General features: G+C 43.7%; 2 protein-coding genes and 1 long non-coding RNA gene across 6 annotated transcripts in view; 1 reads left to right on the top strand and 2 right to left on the bottom strand.

The window, feature by feature from the left end:
- TBL1X (transducin beta like 1 X-linked) overlaps positions 1 to 3,181 on the top strand; it is a 131,287-nt gene extending 128,106 nt beyond the window's left edge. For all 3 annotated transcript variants that reach the window (XM_081858737.1, XM_081858736.1, XM_081858735.1), the window contains exon 17: positions 633 to 3,181. In XM_081858737.1, coding sequence (XP_081714863.1) covers positions 633 to 659 — 27 coding nt within the window. In that variant the 3' untranslated portion in view covers positions 660 to 3,181. The remainder of the gene's footprint in view (positions 1 to 632) is intronic.
- GPR143 (G protein-coupled receptor 143) lies at positions 2,779 to 22,331 on the bottom strand. 2 transcript variants are annotated; one of them, XM_081858747.1, is made up of 9 exons: positions 21,941 to 22,330; positions 18,571 to 18,680; positions 15,985 to 16,079; positions 15,429 to 15,521; positions 13,938 to 14,047; positions 13,016 to 13,124; positions 11,975 to 12,092; positions 9,304 to 9,544; positions 2,779 to 4,655 (listed from the first exon to the last, which is right to left on the bottom strand). In XM_081858747.1, exons 1-9 carry the CDS (start codon positions 22,188 to 22,190, stop codon positions 4,576 to 4,578), a joined length of 1,206 nt encoding a protein of 401 aa, XP_081714873.1. In that variant the 5' UTR covers positions 22,191 to 22,330; the 3' UTR covers positions 2,779 to 4,575. The 2 variants fall into 2 exon arrangements, with proteins under 2 accessions (XP_081714873.1, XP_081714874.1); XM_081858748.1 differs by lacking the exon at positions 2,779 to 4,655 and adding an exon at positions 7,395 to 7,456 and having other exon boundaries at positions 21,941 to 22,331.
- Positions 2,779 to 22,466, bottom strand: part of LOC309340199 — a 186,286-nt gene continuing 166,598 nt past the window's right edge. The window contains exon 2 of the long non-coding RNA XR_014155857.1: positions 2,779 to 3,566. This is a non-coding gene — a long non-coding RNA (uncharacterized lncRNA). The remainder of the gene's footprint in view (positions 3,567 to 22,466) is intronic.

The raw sequence follows: 22,466 nt of genomic DNA, 5'->3' as shown, positions 1-22,466 counted from the left end.
CATTTTCAGTGATTGTTCCTATCCCATAAATGAGCATAGTTCCCATGTTGTTAAAACTGTCCTCCCCCCGTGATAAGATGAGAGATCTGTGAGTTAGTGAGCAGTATCCAGAGGCATTTAAGTGCACTCACATCTCCATATGTCCTCTGAGCAAGGAACACCATTTGGTATGATTTCATCCTTTTGAAACATCCTGCAGAGCTTTTTGTAGCTGGGAGACTTAACAGATCCATGAAGTACCCTTTAATGTCTTAGCTTAAGCTCTCGATGGTGTTTTATAACAGATGGCAGAAGCAGTGATATGTAAGAATGCTGCTACTCTGTTGTATGCTTTCTCCAAGGACCAAATGGACTCCCAAGATTATTGCCTTATTTCACATGCTGAGGATCCTTCTCATTAGTGTGTGTTATAGGAGCATACGTTTGCTTCTCCAGCATGCAGAGAGGACCTGTAACTGGGTGATTGTGCAAACTGAACCTTTCTGATTGTGATACCTTTCCCTTGTTCAATATCCCTGCTGGATCACCCAGATCATTTTAAATACAATTACTACCATTCAATTACGAGTAAACAATATTAAGATATCCGAACAATGTTTTTTAATTGTTTTCCACCTCTCTCTGCCTTCTAGGTTTGTGTTCTAGACCTGCGAAAGTAAATGTTTTAGAAGAAAATTTGCAAATGGACCAGCATTGAATGTGTGGGTAGAAGCACTCTTCAAAACTATTTTTTAACATCTCTAGAACTGCAAGAACAGGGGGAAACAAACAGAAACTGGGCGGGGGGGGGACCCCAGAGTGTACAACAAAGGCAACTCTCCCAGGCGGCAGAAGCCTGCAAAATGTTTTGTCCATAACCTTCACCGTGGAGTTAAGACACAATCACGTAGGGGGAGGGGTTGGGGATGGTTTCCACCTGGAACCTTCAGCCTTTGGAAGCAAGAGGCCACCACCAGCTAAGACCCTGTAGTGTTTGGTTTGGGTCTCTGAGAACTCGCTCTGATGGCTGCAGAAAAGAAGAGGAAAAGCTGTGCCAAAAATGATAATAATAATAATAATAATTAAAAAAAAGAAAACCTATAAAGCAAAATGCTTTGATAAACCAAAATGGGGAGAGAGAGAGAGAGAGAATCCTCCTCCATGTGGTCTTGTATTTTTTTCCCTTCCAATCTGGACACTACCATTGCTCTCCCAAAGGACATTCAAAGACCAGTTTGTACTGATGACACACACACAACTTTGTAATCACAACACTTTCTATTTTCTAGACTACTTTCATTTGTTCAATGGGTTTCCCCCTCCCCACCCCCCTTTCAGCTGGAATATGATAGCCTTTGAGGATCACAGGCATAGTAGGTTTGAACTGAATTTCTTTTCTTTCTTTATTGTGCCCATGTTTTCGTTCGTCTGTTTTGTTTTGCTTTTTTCTGTTGGTGCCCGCAGAAAATGCAGCCAGGTGGGCAAAATGAAAAGTTTTAACAGACTTTTTCTCTCCCCTTCTTTCTGCTCCCCCCCCCACCTGCCCCTTCCGCTCTTGTCTCTTCTCTCCCAGCTTCTTCTTTCTCTTAATACTTCCACGCTTCAGATCTTAGGGTCTCAAGGGCACTTTCAACAAATTGTGTAATAAGTGCTTTATGTAAGAATGCAATGCCGGGAACGCTTTTTACAGGAGAAAGATGACTTTTTAGGAAAAGAAAGAACCCAGTGTATTTTTGGAAAAAAAGAGAAGTATTTTTTATGTTAAAACACAATTTTAGAAGCTTAAAATCTCTACCAGATGTAGACTGGATTGTGTTACTCATTCAGAACAAAAAACCCCCAATTTGAATGGAATCTGATACAGATTTAAAGATGCAGTATCCCTTTTATTTCCTCATGAAAGGCGATTTGCTAAAACAAAGAAACACAAAAGAAACCAGGCATTGCTTCTCTTGTAAAATATAATCTTATTAAAGAGGGGGGGAAATATCTTGCATGTTTTTAATTTAATTGACAAGTCTTAGTGATGTCAATTATGTTACATTATTTCAGAAGGTTAGAGTTTTAAAAATAGATACTTCTTTTCTGAGTCATATATCCAGATAACTCTCAACATTTTTTTTTAAAAAATCCCACATTTCTTGCAGAAAATATTTCCACGTTGAATAATGCCCAATTCTGCCATTTTATTCAAAATGGGTAATTGTTTTTATTTTTATTCTGAGTAATAAGTCTAGTGTTTCACAGAGTGTAGAGAAAACATTGCTATTTGCTGACTATTTCTGTTTACAAATACTGCTAAGTTGGGGAGATCTGCAGTGGGTTCACTTTTTTAAACTGCTGCTCAACTGCCCAAGGTATTAAATAGCTGCAAACCGACCCCTATTTAACTAGCAGTAAGTCCCATTTAACCCAGTGGGACTTGTATCTGAGTAATGTAGACATGCATAGGATTGCACTGTAAGAGGTAATAAGATTAGACTGGTTTAAGCCAACAAATAGCTTTTGGAATTTTGAAAGAGCTACTCCTTTCTCCACAAACATTTCTGACATATTACAGAAATTGCCTCTGGAGAGACTTAGCACCCTGAATTGACCAGCAAGCTCCCAGGGAGAGAGGGGTACTGCATCTTTAACTTGGTATACACTGGGTTCCGTATATGGGGCCTCAAAAAGCCCAGTATTTCTAGGGTTCAATGCATATTAGTCCCCCAAGACATATATGAGATTGCATTTTTATTTTTTATTTTAAAAACTAACTTTAGAGCCAAGTGAAGTGCACTTTGTCAAATGTAAGGGTTGTTTTTTGTGGGGGGTGTTCTACTTTGTCCTTGTTTCATTCTCTTGTTTTCTTTTTTGCCTTCTAAAAAATGCGGTTCTTTGTCAATTGCAGAATTGTTACTTCAGCCACTCACTGATTAAGTCTGAATTCTGGCTTCTGAAGTTTTATTGTCTGTGTCAGACTTGAAGCCGGGCTTGGTTCTCATTTCAGCATTTCCCCGGGTTCTGTTGAATCAACATCTCCCCTCACCCCGTTTTGTCTGTACACCCACTCCCCTCATATAAACACACACACATACACACAAACCCGCACTCTCTTTCAGCAAATCACCTTGTGTGTTGTAGTTTGTTTGTTTCAAGGAGAGAATCAACAGATCATATTCAGTGTCTTGAATAAATTGCTATATTTTGATATTAGAAATCTCTGTGTGAGTTGTTTCTCATTCTTCCTGTGCCATTAACGTTTGCCTATTTTCTTAGGTGCACTGTTGCTTCTTCCTTCGACTTTCCAGAGCCATTGACCATGCTTTTGGGCACTGTTGGGGGTTGTAGCTGAGGAACATTTGGTGGACTAGAGATAGCCCACAGCTGCTGTTCAGGCTCCAAAAAGGCTGACAGGACCTGCTTAGCTTGTCATTTTTAAAGGGACAGAGCAAATAATATTTACCAGCCAAGATTTCATAATTCTGAAGGTACCATTGGGAATGATTCACATGCAGAAATTCACCATTTGGTGAGTTAATAATGCAAAAGGTGAACTTTTCAGTGATGAGCTGTGCTTGAGATGATGGGTTATATATCTAGTCCTACTTGGGAGTAGACACATTGAATTTAATGGCCATGACTGACTTGGGTCCATTTATTTCAGAAGGTCTACTCTGAGCATCACTTAGCTGGATAGTACCCTATGTCAGAATATGAGAAAGCTGTCGCTATGGTGTTTGAGCAGCAATGGTGGTTGTAAACATGCAGCTCATTGCTTGATTTTGCTGTCATTATAAGCAAGGTATAATCTTCAAATAAAATAAAAATAAATATTTACCTCTAACTAAAAAAATTAACTTAAAAAAATCAATTAAGTATGTAAACACAACAGGAGTTTGTAGACAGGGCTGCTCTTTGACCCCCTCACCTTTGAACTGGGCCACCTGGGTGGCACTACTTCAGTGTCAGAGTCTGGCCAGTGCAATTGTCAGGAAACAGCAAAAACCTTTTTCCCACATCAAGGTGATTGACCCATTGGAAGAGGAATCAACAGTTTATAGTGTGTCACAAGGATGGAAAGGAATAGCAAGGAACACATTTTCAATCTCTGAAAGGTCTACTAAATAGTGTCATTTGGTCTGTAGGGTCTCTGTGGGTGTATCGTTAGAATTAACCAAGGTAAGCAAAGGAAAATTAGTAAAAATAAGAAAGCTTTGTGGTACTTTTTTCAGTATTCATGTTCTGTGTATATATCTCATGACATTTGGGACCTTTTACACATCCCATCAACGTTTAGAAGCAAAAATAAAGCACGGTGGTGGTTTTGTGGATAGGAATGTTTAGACACTTACTACTGAATCTGAACATGGTTCAGGCTCATGTTCAGAATTAGTTATGTGCTTTTGCAGACTGAGGACTAGAAAGCCATCAAAAGTCAGTCAAGGGAAGCGTGATCAGGCTTGTGGGGCAGATGCTGGCAGAAGAGTGGTGGCAAATCTGAATTTCAAAGGAGGAAAACTTGCTTGTCACTCCATAATTCCATGCTAGACTTTTTTTGGAGGGTGTGTGTGTCAGGGTGTCCTCCAGCTCCTCTCCACAAACCATTTCCAATTATTCAACATCAGCATCATTACCATCTAATTCATGGGCTCCACTTGAGATATGGATTTCAATTGTGCTAGCATCAGAACCTAGCGAGACAAAAAGAGAGAGAGATCTCTCATTACATTCAGAGAGGGAGAGGGATGGCTGAAGAAACTGGTCTGTCTCTTGTTGACTAAAAAAAAAAAAATGAAGGAAACTTACAGCACGAAACTTGCATTAAACCCTACAGAGCAGGAATTTCGCTGTACAAGTGTGTCAAACCACAAAGTATTTTGACTGGAAGTCTATGGAGGCACAGTGACTCTTGCTTTAGTGTGGTCTGCTATGTATTGTATTATAGAAACGGTATTTTCAAAATGATTGTGTTGTTCCATGAGGCATTAGGGAGATGTTAGGTAGCTTATCAGGTGTAGGAGTCAGGAAGTCTGGAGAAAGAATTGGTGGTGGCTTGAGCAAAGATGTTAAAACTAGGAAAGACCTCATGACCAGGAATAAAGCTTGTGACATTTTCACAGAATTTAGTTGAGCTCTTATGCCTGAAAGGCTTCCATTCATTTTTTTTCCTTTTAATGCCAAAGCAGCTGCTGCATAGAAGTGTTTGATGTTTTCCCTAGTCACACTGAGAGTTGATGGCTGAACGTATTTGCTGCTCATTGCCATCAACAGTTCTGAATCTAGCCCCTATGAAATGTTTAGTAGAAGATTTTTTTTATGAGACTGAGTGTGACAGCAAGCTTAGGGAAAGGTGAGCAGAGTTTTGCACCATTTTAAAAAATGTATGGGGGGTGTGACATTCTAACTAAAGGCCTCTAAAAGTATCTCCCCAATATCTACTTGAAGTCCAATCAAAACTGATGCGGACAAGCCAGAGACTATCAACAAACTACATGTGAGCCTCTTGTGAGGCTTGTTGCCCATGCCCCATAGGAGTGTGTGTCTGTTTTCTCTCTCTTCACTTCTAGCACAATATTTGGTTTATTACTTTTCTAACCCACGCTTCAGCACGTCTCAATCCAGGCACTAATGGACCATGGGGGGGAGGGGGGTCTGCTTTCTTTTAACAAAGTCCTTTCTTCTGAGCCAGAGAGAAGACCAAGTATGTTCTGTTGCTCGTTATTAATAGCAGATGCTGACATATCAAGTCTTTGTTCTTGCGACTACAGAGGGGCCTGTACTGAATTATAGCACTCTAGCTGTCTCTTTAAGTATCAAAGAAATTTGAACTGGGATATGTATCTGAACTGTGTGTGCCTTAGGAACACAGGCAGCTGCATGCTTGGTAGGGACGTGGATGAGGGCCTTCTTGGTGGCTGCTCCTGGACTTTGGAACTCCCTAGAGATGTTAGACTGGCTCCCTCCTTGTCCTTTCGTTGGCAGGTGAAGACCACCTTATTCCAATAAGCTTTTGGGAACTGACTTTGGGGAACTGTTTTTAATGAGAGGGCTAGTGCCATGGAGTTCTTACTGTAATTATCTGTATGTTTTGAATAATGTGTGTGTACACACACACACACAATTCTATTCATATTTAGGTGTTTTTTTAATGATTCCCTCATTTTTAGCTGTTCTTATGTTATCTGTAAGCTGCATTGAGTCCCTGTCAGGGAAAAAGGTGGGGTCTAATTACGGTAAGTTCAGCTGAAACTCAGTTCTAGCACCTCTCGGGTAGGTGCCATTGCCATGATAAGAGAAGTTCCAGCACCTCTTTCTAGAAAAATAGTACTGATAATATAATTATATTGAGTCCCATCCAGTTCAGTAGACTTAGGACAGATCTCCAATGTTTCAGACAGGAGTCATTTGTAGTCCTGTCTGAGGTAATGAGGACCTTCTGCTTGCTTTTTCCACAGCCTACTGTTTGTTTACCTGCCGTGTTTTTATTAGAATAGTATAATTATTCCCGTTTGCCCTGACCAGAAAAAATCTGAATGCCAGGAATCATGGGGCGTGAACTTTATTTTATTTTTAAGCATTCAGAATTTGATGCTGGAACGTAGTGGCCATGGACTGTGTGTGCTCAAGCCTTCAAGCCCTCTTCCAAGAAGGAATAGGTTTGTGTAACAAAAATTGCTTGTGGCTGACAATTACCATGGAGGCTCTTGCCTCATCAAAGCTGTGTCTCCTTCTGTCCACTGAATTTCAGGCTCGTTCCCCGCCTCTCTTGCAGAACCCTTGTATCTAGATATGGGTAGTGGCCATGTGCAAGATGTATCTGAGGATCCAGTTAAACATGAGTTGAACCCAAGCGAAAACATCTGCCGTGGATTCCTGTAAAGCAGTGAGGTGGCTTTGCTTTAAAACACACCGTAGTAGTGCCCATGACTGGCATCCCCGAAACTGCTTCTTTAAACCTACTTCTGAGTAGACATGCATAGGCCTGTATTGGGACAGACGTTGTTTAAATGTTCTCCCACTGTGATAGTACAAGAATTTCCAAACCATTTCTGTTGCCAGAGTTTATTTCAAGCCACATTAATATAGCTCACGTATAACATAGCCCAGGTCCTGCATCCAGTGACCACCTAGATGCTTGTGCAAAACTCACCAGCAGCACCCAAGCACAAGAGCACTCTCCCCTTACACAGTTTGCAACAACTGGCATTCAGAAGCATACTGCATCTGGCATGGCCAGTCAGAAATAAGATTAGAAAAACAAGTAGGCATCATAAGCCTTGTGCTCATCTTGTCCCCATCCCCAATCCTGTGCACAACTAGCTGACATCACAAAGACCAGCCACCTTTGGCACATTTCACAGTGGGGTTCATTGGGTTTGTTTGCTTAGTTAAATGTTAAGGGTTTGCATTGCTCAGTTGGATGCTGGATGCCTGGCAGTTTCTGTTCAAGAATTCTTCAGAAATCTTGACCCACAAGGCCAGGCCTTTGGCTCTGTAAACAGAAAGGCACGATTATGTTCTAACGTTTACGTGATGGAGTGAGGGAATGGAACGACGCGTTTAAAAAACAAGTGGGTGGTTGTTCTTTTCCTTCATTAAAAAGGATGATGAAATGGCATCTTAAGTGTTTGGATGTTTTATTTTCTAAAATGTTAACAACCTTCCAGAACCAATGCTACATCAGCAGCAAAAGGCTGCTAAGGAGAGACTAGGTAGGTGTACAGCTACAACTCTCACACTGTATCTACAGAATGATCGGCTCTCACCTTGCCCCACCTGATGTCCTCCTGATGTTTGGGACTGTACCTCCCATCATCCCGAACCACTGGCTGGGGCCCATGGGAGTCATAGCTCAAAGTATGCGGAAGACATACCACAGTGGTAAAGGCTGATCTATACTCCTGTGTGCAAAAAAAAACCCCTCGAAGCAGGATGCCTTTTGTAGCCCTGCTAATATTGTACCTTGAAACAAGTGATTGGGAGGGATTCTAGCTGGGTTTGAACTATGAGATCTACCACAGGCAAGGTGTCCTTTGCCACACAAACAGGGTTCAGGTAGTGCAGCAGCTGTGTTTGACTTCCACCTTGTGTAAGGACACAACTTAGGATGTGTGTTTATAGCCATTTATGCATCTACCACCCCCTTCCTTTTAAGGGAGAAAGGCTGAGACAGGCACTTGGGAAGACAGACTTACAATAGCGAGGTCTCAAGGAGTCCAACCTCAGGGGAAAGTTTGAACCAGCCCCTAGGCAAATCAGGCCTGCAAGTCTTGCCTTAAAGCAGCACTGATCCCCACTGCAGCTATCGCAGTGTGTTTTGGGTTTCTTTAGTTCTGCTTAAACAGAGTGGACAGCGGAACAGCCGAAGGAAAGATAGGATTCAAATTGCGTAGAATACGTAGATGGAAGTTGACTGGAAGATCCCCAATACAAATCCGGCTAGAAGAGTAAATTGCATGTGTTTCTGACGTAATATTTTGAATCCAAATATTGGGCGTTCCTTTTCATGCTGCTGTAGCTCTCTTCCCTGAGAAGGTGCTATGCTTTCTGCAAGCCAACGGTGTCAACAAACATCTTCACAATGGTGCAGAAGCATGTCAAGAAGCACAGAACAGGGTTGAGTACAGTAATATAAAAACGTTTTCCCTTGTTGGGAAAAGAATAAATGCCAAAGTTGGCTCAAGAAAGCAAGCTCTTCTGCATGCTACAAGAGAAAGGCCCAAACTGAAGCTCAAACTACAATGCTGGAGGTATTTCTAATAAAACACAGCAACGTTACAATCTCAGCTAACCAGGAAAGCCACTAGGGTTACAGGGTTCCGTAATATATTTATTAAACAAAATCATGTACCGTAAGATATACAAGTTATAGGAGACAAAAAAACAAAGTATGCCAAAAGAAACTACAATGCTAATAAGTTCTGAACATCACAGGAACCTTCTGACAGCGGTATTCTTGTGCACTGTTTGTCAAAAAGTTGACTTCTCTCAATTTTTTTTTTTTACTCCCACATTGCTTTTCTCTCTAGCAAGGGTGTCTTGATGAGTGGAAAGATAGTACAAGAAAAAAAGTGAGGTACTGGTGAGCAAGGGGAAGGATGAACTCTCATTCACAATCGCACATTCTCCAGATCACACATTCATGTACACCTCTTAATTCCACTTTGTGTTGGCTGGCAGCTGAATAGGTGAATCAACAGTGTTGAAATATGATCTATGCAACATGCATGCCCTCCAACAAGAGGAGTGCAAGGGTGAAGCAGCCCTGAGGTGGTACAAGTTACCAGCCCTGGTAGACAGGAGAGTTCCTAGGTGGCCTCTCATCACTGCCAAGGTTACCTTCAGACAGCATGCTTAAGGTTTCATCCGCCTGGTGGTTTGGCTCCGCTGTCGTTTTCTTTGAGTCAGGGAAATTCACAGAGTTTCCGCTTGGCAAGCCGTAAGCATTTTCAGCAGCTGTTGACGTGGACATCGATTCCCATGGTATTTCGCTTTTTCTCCAGCGCAGGTCCAACTTCCAGCCTGTCCATCCGTAGAAAGCCAGTGTAAAAAGGAAGCCTTGCATTGGATTCAGTACTCCCTAAAGGACCAAAAAGCAGGGCGAGAATCAACATGGCTATGGGTAATGAAGAACTATGGTCCTTTTAAAAGAATTCATTCAGTTTTAATTATTTACACATCACATTTCAGTATAAGAACCTCCCAAGGCAGCATACAGTGGTACTTGGTTCTCAAACGCCTTGGTACTTGAACAACTTGGAGCCCAAACACTGCAAATCCAGAAGTAAGTGTTACGGTTTGTGAAAATTTTTCAGAAGCTGAACGTGCTCCATTTTGAGTGTTACACTTCCGACACCACACTTCCATTTTGAGTGTTATTCTGAGGTCTGTCTGTTTTTGCTGTTTATTTTGCATTTTAGTTTTTGCAGCTTTTTTGTTTTGTTTTTGTGACTGTGTGGAACCCAGTTCAGCTATTGATTGACTGTGTGACCAGTACATTGATTATTGCTTTCATTTTATGGCTCAATGGTCTCGTTAGATAGTAAAATTCATGTTAAATTGCTGTTTTAGGGGTTGTTTTTAAAAGTCTGGAATGGATTAATCCATGCGTGCCTTGGTTTTGGAATGCTTTGGTTTTGGAACAGACTTCCAGAACGGATTAAGTTTGAGAGAGGAGTTTGGCAAAACTCCTGGGGAAATTAATGATAACTCTTGACCCCTTCACTTACTACGGAAATAAAAGTATAATTTCTCTGAGCAATCCTCAGGTGTGCAGCACAGCCACCTTCAGCCTTTGCTTTGGGAAGGGGGGCTTCTCTCCCGACTCCTGCCTAAACGAAGAAGATGGAACAAGAATAATACCTAAAGACTCTTCCAGCCCTGTTTGAACATTTCCCTCTTGCATGTGGGGGAGATGGGGGAGCTACACTAACTGACCCATCCATGCGCTGAGGGGATCAGACATCTGTAGTGGCGACTCTGCTCTGCATATAGGTACCTGATAATAGAAGCATTTTCAAATGGAGCTGGGCTAGGATGAGGAGTGGAGAGGAAGGAGGCTTTCCCACAGCAGAAGTTCCAATGGAGACAATGTGACTGGGACGAGCCTGCGTGTCTCACCAGCGTACCTGAGAGCGAGTCGGGACATGCAAAAGTGCTCCTTCGCTGAACTTGGCATTATTGCACATTGGAAACAAAAGGTATGTACAGTGGTACCTCAGAAGTTGAACGGAATCCGTTGCAGAAGTCCGTTTGACTTCCAAAACGTTCAGAAACCAAGGCACAGCTTCTGATTGGCTGCAGGAAGCTCCAGGTCAGACATTCGGGTTCCAAAAAGCATTCGAAAACCAGAACAATCACTTCTGGTTTTCGGGAGCCAAAACGTTTGAGTCCCAAGGCATTTGAAAACCAAGATACGACTGTATTAAGAATTGTTTTGAAGGAGCATTCAATGTTGCTCCCTTCAGCATTCTATACATTTGTTGGTGTGAGGAAGTATTAGTTACTGGTTAGCAGGAAGGCAAAACTAAAAAAAAAGCAACCCCGGCTGTGAAGCTATGTATACACACTTGCCTGGAAGTAAAGCCTACTGACCTCGGTAGGACTGATTTCAGATGTAAACATAATTATGATGGAACGACACTGTAGCTCAGTGCTAGAGCATCTGTTTTCCATGCAGAAAGTCCTAAGTTCAATCTTGTATCTCCAGCATTCCCCTGCCTGAAACCCTGGAGTCTGCACATTTGCTTATTTATTATTATTACTACTGCTAAACATGTGGGCAAAGAGACACACAACACTCCCTAGGACAAAAATAGGACAGCACACTAGAGTGGTCATGAGATTTCCAGGAAAGTCACACTGGGGGAAGAGAGAGGAAGAGAAAGGTAGAAAGAAGGAAATTAAACATGAGATACTGGGCAGAAAAATTTAAAAAGGGGGAGAAGGCAGACAAAAGAGTGCAATTTCACAGGAAATGAATGACATAAAGGGCTCTAAAGAGCAAAGAAAGTAATGGAAGCTCTGCTATGTTGAGGGAAGAGGGAGACAGTGGAAGGAGGAACAGGAAGCCAATGATGAAAAGTAACACTAGGCAAGAGAAGGACAAGGATCGCTCCAGATGAGGAGAGAGAGATGCTGAGACTTCAGGAGAAAGTGACAGGGCTGATTAGAAACCAACTCTGCCATGACTCAGTAACCTGGCATTGATCATTATCAACAAGCCTGTATGGATAAAAAAAAGTACACAAGCAAATTAAAACGTTCTCCTGACAGTTAATTACTACCTGTATTGTAGGCACCTGCAGCCAAAAGAAAAGAAAAATAAAGTGGTTGGCACTTCCGTCTATCCAGTGGACTTCCAAATTCATCACTTCCTGCACTGTCCTCAGCAGGATAATTCTGTCCCTGCCCCACCCTGCAGGCCTCTGAGGACTCCTGTCCTGTTGGATGGCAACCTTGCCAATGACACTCGTTTAGGAAGCCCTAAAAAGCATTGCTAAGCCCTTACCATTATGATCCACGTGATCAGTGCTGCATTCCGGACGTGTTTCAAGGGGCTTCCGTTGATATCTGGCTGCATTTCCAGGTAGAACAGGAGGCCCTCATTGATGATATTCGATGACCAGCTGATAACAGGCACCAAGAGAAGAAGGCAGAGATATAGATCACTTGATGGATGTCCTTTGTTTTCAAAGCATAGCTGTACTCATTTGCATAAAGAGCTTGGAGAGTTCCCTTTGAATGCTAATTTTCAAAGCCGGTGGCATAAAAGAAGAATAATGCATGTACAAAATCTCCCTGCCTTGGAATCCCTTTGTGCAGCCTGAGGCAGAGAAACCAATCTAAAATGAAATTTTAACATGCCACTCTCCTGTAGGCTTGTCAGTTGCAGAATTTAATTTTGGTCATTTGGATTCATACCATAGTATACTGGGCTGTGGTGTAGAGGGAGGAGCAGGGGAGAGAACTCTCATTACTGTAGGCACCATAAAGAGGAAAATTATAAGTAGCAGTTAGCAGCAGCAACATATAAAGGGCAGGGATGGAAAACCTTCATCCTGAGGGTAACATTCTCTTCTTGGCAACCTTCGGCAACAGGTGGGCACAGCCATAGGTAAGAGTCGGCACAGCAACAAACAGAAATGTAACTTTCTCATTTGATTAGTTTCTAAATTTCACCCCGCCACACAACCTCTGCCCTGCATCCAGGCAAGGAAAGAGGCATTTTCAGAGTTCAGTCAGACATGCCATCCAGGCAAAAGCACTCAGGATGTGAAGCAGAGGCAGTGGAGAAGGAGGGTAGCTTGGGAAGAATTCAAAGGGTCAGGCAGAGAGGTCTGGAGGGATACATTTGCTCCCTGAGCCTGAGGTTCCCCACCCCTGTATAAAGGGAGGGAGCACGTGCGCACACACCTGGGTCAAAATTTCAGATAAACGAAACTGACTTTTTAAAATGTGGAACTGATGCAACATCAGCCTATGCATTTGCCCGCACAATGTCGTTAAAAGAAACTATTCCATTAAGCGGGAGGGCGGAAATGTGTCTTACCAAATAACGACCACCAGCATGATTTTGAAAAAGCGAACTTTGATCTCTGTCCCCAGGCGCCTTTCATTCTCTGTATAGATCCCTTGTCGTCCCTTCAGTAAGGATGCAACTGGAAAGGAGAAATAAAATGCATTGGACACACCGTGAGATAAAGCCCAGCGATTTTAAGGTCAGCAGTGAAGATCAATGGCACATCCCACTAGGTTGTTTCTCTTGCCCAAGCCCCATTAAAATGCTACTGGTTTCAAAAGGGCTTACACAGGATAGTTGGGCCCAAACTTTAACATCATTAATGTAATCTGTTCCTAAGATTGGCACTGTGCAACTGCTGCAGTAATAGCCAAGCAGAAGTATGTGGCCGGTCTGTTAAAAAAAAACCTCATGGCCCCCCAGATGTTGTTGGAACCAAAGCCCAGCAGCAGAAGCCAGCATGGCCAATCGTCAGGGATGATGAAAGTTGCAGTCCAACCACATCTGGACAGTACCAGGTTCCCTCTAAGGAAGATAAAATAATGGGCAGAATTTGAGTCCTGTGAGCTGAAGCCCTGGGCACGGACTTCTACTTCTGCCCTTCTCCTCTGCATACCCCTGAAGTTGGCTCAGTTTGGGGGGTTGGGAGATCCTTTGGAAGAGCACATAGAAGGAGGGGGGTCACTCTATCTGGCATTCCAAAATGCTTGCCCTGGCAGAATGATCATCTTAGCATGATGCTGAATCCCTCCCGAAGTTTTCTGAAAGTTTCTGGATACAGAGGTGTAATCTATTCAGGAAGCCACCTTTTGATTCATAGAAGTTCTCAATTCTCTCCTTCTGATTACCTGCGTCCCTTGATTAAAAAAGGAACCATGATCCGTTAAGACACGTTCCTAATACTTGTTTTTCATTCACACGCGCAAATTCCGATTGCCATCTGGAATCTTACCAGCGGTGACTGTCCTGCTGAAAAGGACTGGGTTCGCCACCAGAACAAGCACCAATGGAACGTAGGTCGTGACGTAATGTGGAATCGCATGCTCCAGACCATTTTCGCAACTGAAGGGGTGGGGAGAAAAATGGGCAGTGAACAGATTTTATTTCTCATTCCCTTCCTCCAAGATTAGAGCTACTTCATATACATGTAGCAGTCCTCACTCAGGATTCCCAATGGGCTTCCTGCCTAGCCAGAAACACAGGGGAATAATTGTGATGTGAGCATCCACATGTATATATATGTCTGTCCCATGTTCAGACAATATGATAGCTTTTACTACTTCCACTTTCACATTACAGCACAAAAAAACCCCACTGTACCATATTCTTCCATCTATAAGATGCCTCCTATTTGAGGCGTCTCAAAATTTAGAAAATAGGTGGGGTTGAGGTTTTTGGGGGAATGCCAAAAATTGCTCACCCGCCAGAACACAGCACACAACCGCTCGCATTGCTTACAATCTTGGGCTCGCACTTCGTTCCAAGGGGTGAGCAATTTTCGGCATCTCCTCCCCCCCAAACAATCAAGCGACCAGTCGCCGCTTAAAAACTCAGGCTTGTACTTCGTTACCGGCAGGTGAGCGATTTTCAGCATTGGCCGCTTGATTGTTGTGGGGGGGGGGAAATCCCGAAAATCGCTCACCCGCCGGAACACAGCACATAACCACTCGCGTCGCAGCTGCCTGATTGCCGCCATTAGCCCTCCTGCTTGCCGCTGTAGCAGTCAATAGACAGCTGCCCTTGTTGCAGTGAGCGGAAGCGTGATTGGTGGCTGCTGGCGGTGATCGGGGAGCTGATAGGTGGTTTCTGCGACACGAGCGGTTGTGTGCTGCATTATGGTGGGTGAGCGATTTTCGGCATCCCCTCCCCAAACAATCAAGCGGCTAATTGCCGCTTACAATCTCAGGCTCATGCCAAAAAACAATTTGCACGTCCCCCCTTAGCACTACCTTAGCCTAGATTTTGAACCTCGCTTTGGGGTAAAAAAAGCTTGTCTTATACATGGAAAAATACGGTATTTACCTCAGAACATCTGGTTTGGACCCTCAAGGTTTTAATTTAGCCAGCTCCAATATTAAAGCAAAGGTTTTATTCGATTATTCTTCACATGGATTGCAAAGACAGTGTAGGCAGAGTCCCTAAGAAATCTCCCATCCATATGACCAGAACCAGGCCTGTTTGGCGTCTGAAAGGTGTCTGCGCCACATGCCTTCCAGATGCAACTTGGTCCACGTTACCGAGCTCATCTCCCCAGATGCACGTGGACTTCACACCAACTGAGAGCCGAGGTGGCAATCTGGCTTTCAGCTGGTGGACTCCTTAATAAGCCTAGGCCTAAGCAACTGCCTGAACCTGACAAACCTACGCCATCTGCCATGTCCAACTGAATTCATTAAAACTCTGTGTGAATCATAGAAGTAAAGCTAAACAACTTAAAGGTTACCTAGAAACTGAAGGGTAGTATAACATCGCAATTCCCTCCACGCACAGCAGGATCGCCAGGCCCCACGTCATCATGTGATACAACACAATTGTACTAGAAATACATGGAAAGCCAAAGGTTTGGACGTCAGAAATTGCTTCAGCGTTACACACATCATGTGTTCCTCCCTTTTAACGGTGAAGTCAACGGTTTGGGAAACAAATGAGTTATGAGGTTTGGTAAGGAGTTTGACTCAAATCTTGCAGCTCAGCTCTTGGAATGCTGTGTGCACGTGTGTGTATTAACTACAAACAACTGACGTTTGGGAAACTTCAATGAAGAAATCAACACACTGCAGGAAAACTGAGGAGAGCAAAAGTCAATTGAGTTGCTAGCAAAGAATATTCAAAGGTAGTCATGACTCATGAGGTAAACCCAGGCTAGGGTTAGGCAAGCTTTCACCCAAAAAAAGTAGCAATGGCAGATCAGATCTGGATGCATATTGAGGCATGAACAAAAACATAACGCTGAAAATATTGCCCTATTTTTAAAGTGTGGTTTTATTTAATGTTATTACCTCATCCCTGCCGATCTTCTAACAACCAAGTAGGAATCTACAGCATAGCAAAACAGCCACCAAAAGCCAGCACTGTACAAGAGTTGGATCCACATCTGGGGGGGGGGAGGGAAAAAAGAGGAAGGATTTGTATTTCATAGCTGCAGAGAGTAACAGACAACTTAACGGGACATTTAAACTTGAAAAGTTACATCCAAATATGTGGACGTCAAAGTCATTGAGTGCCAGGATTAGCCTTAGGCTCGGTTCTTGTGCGTACGATTTGATCAGTTGGTTCCCACAAATGTTACACATGTAAAACGTAATTTAACTTCAGACTCTCCCTTCCCTAGGAAAGGACATCTGATAACATAAAAGGCTTGTCAAATGCTGCAAGTAAAGCAAGGCTTTCTGAGGTTGGTTCTCACCATTCCCGCTATACTGCCCACTCGTGATAAACCTGCCAGTGTCACATGGAGAACAAACCAATGTGTGTGGGGTAGAAATGAAATCAACACATAAATGCATGCAATGGAGAAACTAGCCACAACTTCAGAAATGGCTGCTGTCTATCTGCACAGTCAAATTCAGAGTACTGGGCTCTCACTCTCACAGCAAAAGTGTGGGTCACCCAGAGAAAGGTATCGATCCAATGGGTGGATGGGGAACCCGTGGCCCTCCGGATCTTCCAGAACCACAACTCCCATCATCCCAGACCATTAGCAATACTGGCCAGGGTTGATGCGTATTGGAGTCCAATGACATCCAGAGGGCTACAGGTTCCCCATCTTTGCCTTAGCTTAAAGACAAGAGTGGCCCTGATATAAAAATGCATCAACTGGAACAGGCAGGCATCAACTTCCATACTTGGTTCTCATCCAGCTAGGAATATGCATGAGGAACCCGCCTATCTAAAGTACGACATTTTGTATGGAATAAAATATTATTACATGAATCACTTTGATAAGAAATGGCTATTTCTTGCTGCACCAAAAAGGGGAGAAAAAAAGCTGTGAGAAAAGGATTATCCGCATTGTAAACCCTGCTGCATATATTCCTCGTGAAAGGCCGATGGAAACATGGAATGTGCAGGTTTCAATCAAGCTAATTCCATGGCATTTATCTGTAGATAATTCACATTTTTTCCCACAACTAGACCTTAGATAAGTGATCTTTCATGTCTGTGTTTACAAGTTCTAACATTCTTCCTTGCAAGAGCTGGAATTCTGCTGCATTCTTTCCCCTTTAAATTGGTCCAGCAACCTTTATTATTCCACCTTTACTTTCTCTGCAGCTCCTGGAGTTCTGGGTGTTTAGGCTCCATTGAGCTTTCAGTTATTTGTCTCCTCTCTTAATTAGTCATTATCCCCAGTGGCAATTGCTGAGTTTACCTGCAGAAAAGCCACAGTTAAAAATCATGCTTCTTGCAAACTCAGAGGTTTCCCCCTGCTCAGCCCTGATTCCAAAAAGATCTATTTCACCTTTTTTTAAAAAATGCTGGTTATTCAAAGCAAAGACTGCTTACTAGTTGAAGAAACTATGCAACACAATCCTATGCATGTTTATTTAGATGATTCACTGTGCTCAAGGTTGCTTACTCCTGGGTAAATGTGCGCAGGACTGCAATTGATGGATTGCTTTTTCAACAATATTAAAATCATTATTTTTGGAAAAAAAATCTAAATCTCAAAATTTATTATGAGAAGGAAGACTATCTTTTATCAATTCCCCGCTTTTTATGCCCTATACTGAGAGCACATCAGAACTAAACTGGCAATGTGGGTTGGGCAGAAGATGCGAGAGGGTATTTTTAAAAATTTCCCTCCCATTGAAGAGGGAAATTTATTGCACCAGGTCCATCTGGAGCTGGTGTAAATTTGAGCCTTTGATGGCAGCACAAGTCAAACAGCATTAAGTGTGCTCCTTCCCTGCACCACCTACCTTCTTCCCACAATTCCACACCATTTTAGGCATTCCACAAGCGTATCTTCACTGGCAGCTCGGCTGGCCTTTCTAGGAGGCTTCCCACAGTGGGTGCGACACGGTGGCAGTGCAGTATCTCAACTGCCAACCACAAAGAACAAATCCACCCCAGCTCATGTATTTGATTTCCCCCCTCAGGTGACTCAACCATTTTGAAAAGGTATGGAGAAATGCTCAAGAACTTCAGGCGAGAGGTATCACTTTTGAGGCTTTCAATTTTGTAAGTTCGCTGCAACTGATCCCAGTTTGCCAAAAGACTAAAAAGTTATTGCAGCAGTTGGGAGTGCCTTCCGTGGAACCAGTTCAGAGTCACTTGTTTGTTATTAAAAACACTTCATCTAGGCTCTTGAGGCCTTGCTAGCGCTCTTCCCTAACACAGTTAATGGCACAGATCCACAGACTGTTGGATTAGATAAGAGATCCCTGTGTGTGAATTCCCACTCGGCCATGGCGCCCACTGGCCGATTTTGAGCCAGTCGCTTGCTTTTGGCCTAACTCACCTTGCAGGATTTTGCAATAAGCCCAGCTCAGGCTGCCCTGACCTCCCCTCCACAAATGAAAGCCAGAATGCAAATGTGATAAACAAACCAGTTTGCGTGGACCGTGGCCACATCTGTTACCTACCGCACTTCCTACACAGAAGGCAGCAGGCCAAACATCCGTCCCATTCACCACAGATATGTTTGCTACGAAGTCTGGGAACCCTAACCAGACAGTTGATCTGAAGATGATACCTAAGGAGGAGGAGGGAAAATCCATGTTAATGTGCTATGACTCTAGCAAGTTCTATGTTCACCTTGTTTATGCCAATAAACTCAGCCCGGGAGGCTGGACTAGATAAGGTATTGGCTTGATCCAGCAGGGCTCTTCTTCTTAATAATTATTATAAGGGGGGACCAGGACTTCCATTCTCTTTGTATGGTGATATAATAACAACTTTGTATGGTGATATAATAAATATACCAGTTCACAGGATAAGTGAAGGGATTGTTGCAATGGGTGCTGTCATGCTATGTGATCCTGCATGCTCCATCCATAGAAAGGAGTCAAAGGTAAGGGCATGAAGTTCCCAGAGTTATTGAATCACATGCTTGCCTTCCCAGTCTTCAAACTGCCGTCATGTGAGTGACCAGTGATCAGACTTACGGATTTCATTCATGAATTGAGACAATTCAGGGATTAAAAGCTCAGCTGTTTCAACCAAATCCTACTACGGTATGCCTGAGGTGCTGAAGTTGCTGTGGTCTAGCTTTTTTGCCTTTGTGCTTTCTTATCTAGATCCGCCTTGCTGCCTGCTCTCGAATTATTATCATGCTACTTATGCGTTAAAGAAGATGGGAGCAGAAAGGAGGAGAGTGTCATTTTCTAGCAGAACGTACGCTGTAGCCAAACTTTTGCATTACAGTATACACAGTATACAGGATGCACAGTATTTACAAATACAAGTCCAAGCATTACGGGTGGTGGTGGATTAGGAAAATGGGGCACAGCCTGTGTGAACTGGGCATTAGTCTCTTCATCTGCATTTTTGCTATACAGAGCAATCTTAAGCACATTTGCTCAGAAGTAGGTCTCATCAAGTTCAACGGTATTTGCTCCTTGGTAGGATTGTAGCCTTAGCAATTACAACCAGTCATCAAACAGGACTCAGCTCCAAAGACAGCTCCAAATGAATTATTTTGAGATTTTTAATTTGTAGGGCAGGGAAAAGGCAAAAACGGTACATAGACAATGTGTAAGTATGTAAGTTTCTTTTCTTTCTTTTTTAAAAGTTAAACCACTCTCATCATTTATTAAGTTAAAAAGCACCAATTGAAAGCACTTGTCAGATATTTCATGTCGAGGCCTAAGCTCTTCCTCCATCACAAACTCAAATCTGGTTGTGATTTTTTAAAAAAGGATCTTGACTTTTAAAAAGGGATTCAGCATTTAGGGAATTCCAAGATGCAGGATAGAGACATGTTCTGGGCGGTCTAAAGACCTCAAGGGATTCCACTCTGACATTTGGTAGATCTCTCCTCCCCTAGGGTTCCCTTCTTGCTATCCTAAGAGGGGGAATGAGGGGCAGCCCTGCTCAGTGCTCTGAGCCGTTGGAAAAACACCCTGGCGCCCGCAACCATTGTTATCCCCAATATGAAAATGTATCAAGCCCGTATGCAAGTTTCTTTGCACTGAGTGCTGTCGATCTATAAGAGAGAAACTGGGTTCACACGAAGTGCAAAACTGAATTTGAAAACTATGGAACCTGAAATCAGAATGGGGAAACTACTATTTGAAATGGATTTTCAATTCTGATTTGGTGGGTAAGTGCAAGCCACAGCTTGCCAATTTCAATGTAATGGCAAAGCAAGCCACAATCTGATGTTATTGTCTGAACTAAACCATTAACCTCTTTCTATTCTGTCAGTGCAGTTCATTACTTTTGGACAAATCAGGTACATTACTGCAACTGCCCAGAAGGCTCAGTACATGAAGCAGAGGTCAACTGGGGTTCGCCACTGAATGTAATCTCAACAGGGAGCTATACCCTCTCATAACTTTCTACTGAGCTAACCTATCCTATACAGTTTCATTGTTTTTCACTCATGCTTAGCTGCTTTGGAAGCTTTTTTTTTGGCTGAAAATGTAGCATCATGTGTATTTCATAGAATCACAGAATTGTATACTTGGAAGGAACTCCAAGGGTCGTCCACCCCCCTGCAATGGAGGAATCTCAGCTAAAGCATCCATGACAGATGGCCATCCAACCTCTGCTCAGAAACCTCCAAGGAAGGAGAGTCCACCACCTCTTGTGGGAGTCTGTTCCACTGTCCAACAGCTTTTACTGTCAGAAAGTTCCTGATGTTTAGTTGGAATCTCCTTTCTTGTCGCTTGAATTCATTGGTTTGAGTCCTAGTTTGCTGCATTTATGACATTTAAAGCCATCTTAGTGTACATCTAAAAATATGTAAAGTATATTTTCAAATACATGCCCTATTTCTTCCATTAAGACATTGCTTTGCAATTAATGAATGACTGTTAACACCCCACTATTTTTCCCCCTATAAGTTAACGTCAGTTGCATTAATTCTCTCCCTGGTGTTATATCTTCTTGTATAATATCAGAACAAACACTATTTTTTTACTTGGAGGTAGAGGGATGGACAACCGAGAGCAGGGCTTTAAAATTCCATCCGTACAAACAGACTTGGTGGCCACTAAACTACAAATTAACGTCAGTCATGTAGCTCAGTGATGGAGGGGCGGTTTTAGTTTTTGATCCTGGCATGAGACGGCCCCCACTGCTTCACCTGCAATTTACACTGGCAAAAAAGTCCCTTGCCTTTCAATTGTCCATTTGGAAAAATAAAAGTAGATAGGGTATCATAAGAATCCTACAACCAGGTACATTCTTGGACACTAGTGCAAGTGGCCAGAAGGCTGACCACATGAGGCAGAGGTCAATTTGGGTTTGCCACTGAATGTAGTCTCAACAGGGAGCTATAGTTGGAAGGGACAACGCAGGAAATCTAGTCCAAACCCCCTGCAACACAGGAAACTTTTGCTCAACATGGGGCTCAAACCCACAACCCTGAGATTTAAGTTAGCTCAGTCTGTTTGTCTCTTTTGTCTCAGGTTTGTGAGCTCCACGTCATGCAAAAGATTCCTGCACTGCAGGGGGTGGGACTAGATGACCCTCGACCCAACTCCGCATCTATGAAATAGGATTTGAAGGGAACAGAAGTCACGTAATTGGGGAAGGAACCTGATGATCATCTAGTCCAATGCAGGACTATGCAGCTGTCCCATACGGGGATGGAGACGGAATCTGAACCATCCCTCCAAGTCCGCAACCTTATTGATGCCCCAAGCGACAGGCTGCCAATGCAAAAGTCGTCCGTCGCCCTTTCTCTCTCCCCCCCCCCCAAAAAAAAACACCCCACCACGCGGCGAAGAGGTCTCCTTGCAAAGCAAGCAGGGGGCGACCCTGGCCAGCAGCGCGTGGCCTCCTTACCTAAAGCGCCCAGCATGTCGCAGGCGGAGATGAGGAGCAGGATGGTGGAGGACGAGGACGCCGCCGCCTTGGGCACCTTCCTGGCGCCTTGGCCCCTCTTGGGCAGCAGCTGCAGGGCGCTGAGCGCCAGGCCGGCCGAGGCGCTGCCCAAGCAAACCCCGCAGAAGACCTGCGGCTGGAAAGCGAGCAGCAGCTGCGAGGCCGCGTCCCGGTTGGGGCAGCAGAAGGTCTCCAGCCTCGGAGAGGCCATGAGGAGCAGCGGGCCCGACGCCAGCCAAGCACCCAAAGCAGCCTCCTCTCGCCGCTTCAGGAGGCTTCTGGCTTCATGTTTCTGCCGCCGAGCTGAAGGCAGAGAGTCACGGGGTGGCTGGGTCAGGCGGCGGCGGCGCTGGCGCTGCTGCGAAGGCTAAATCCCCTGCAGCGGCCAGGCCCAGCCTGGCGGGGCGGAGATCAGAGCAGCCGCGCGAGCGGGCCTTAATCCGAAGCGGGGCTCTTTCGCTCCGAGGCGTCGGTAGGCCTTCCCGCA

This window comes from Podarcis erhardii, assembly GCF_964252035.2.
Source record: "Podarcis erhardii genome assembly, chromosome: 4".
NCBI lineage: Eukaryota > Metazoa > Chordata > Lepidosauria > Squamata > Lacertidae > Podarcis > Podarcis erhardii.
Note: the sequence above shows the minus strand (reverse complement) of the source record. Positions and strands in the feature narration are given on the sequence as shown.

Bases quoted from the DNA above. Each gene is read 5' to 3' on its own strand.
- GPR143 (XM_081858747.1), bottom strand. From the start codon at position 22,190: ATGGCCTCTCCGAGGCTGGAGACCTTCTGCTGCCCCAACCGGGACGCG. The intron at 13,125-13,937 runs GTAAGATTCCAG...TCTCCTTTCCAG, and splicing joins CAGCAGGACAGTCACCGCTG to TTGCATCCTTACTGAAGGGA. The intron at 4,656-9,303 runs GTAACCTTGGCA...TTGTCTCGCTAG, and splicing joins CTTAAGCATGCTGTCTGAAG to GTTCTGATGCTAGCACAATT.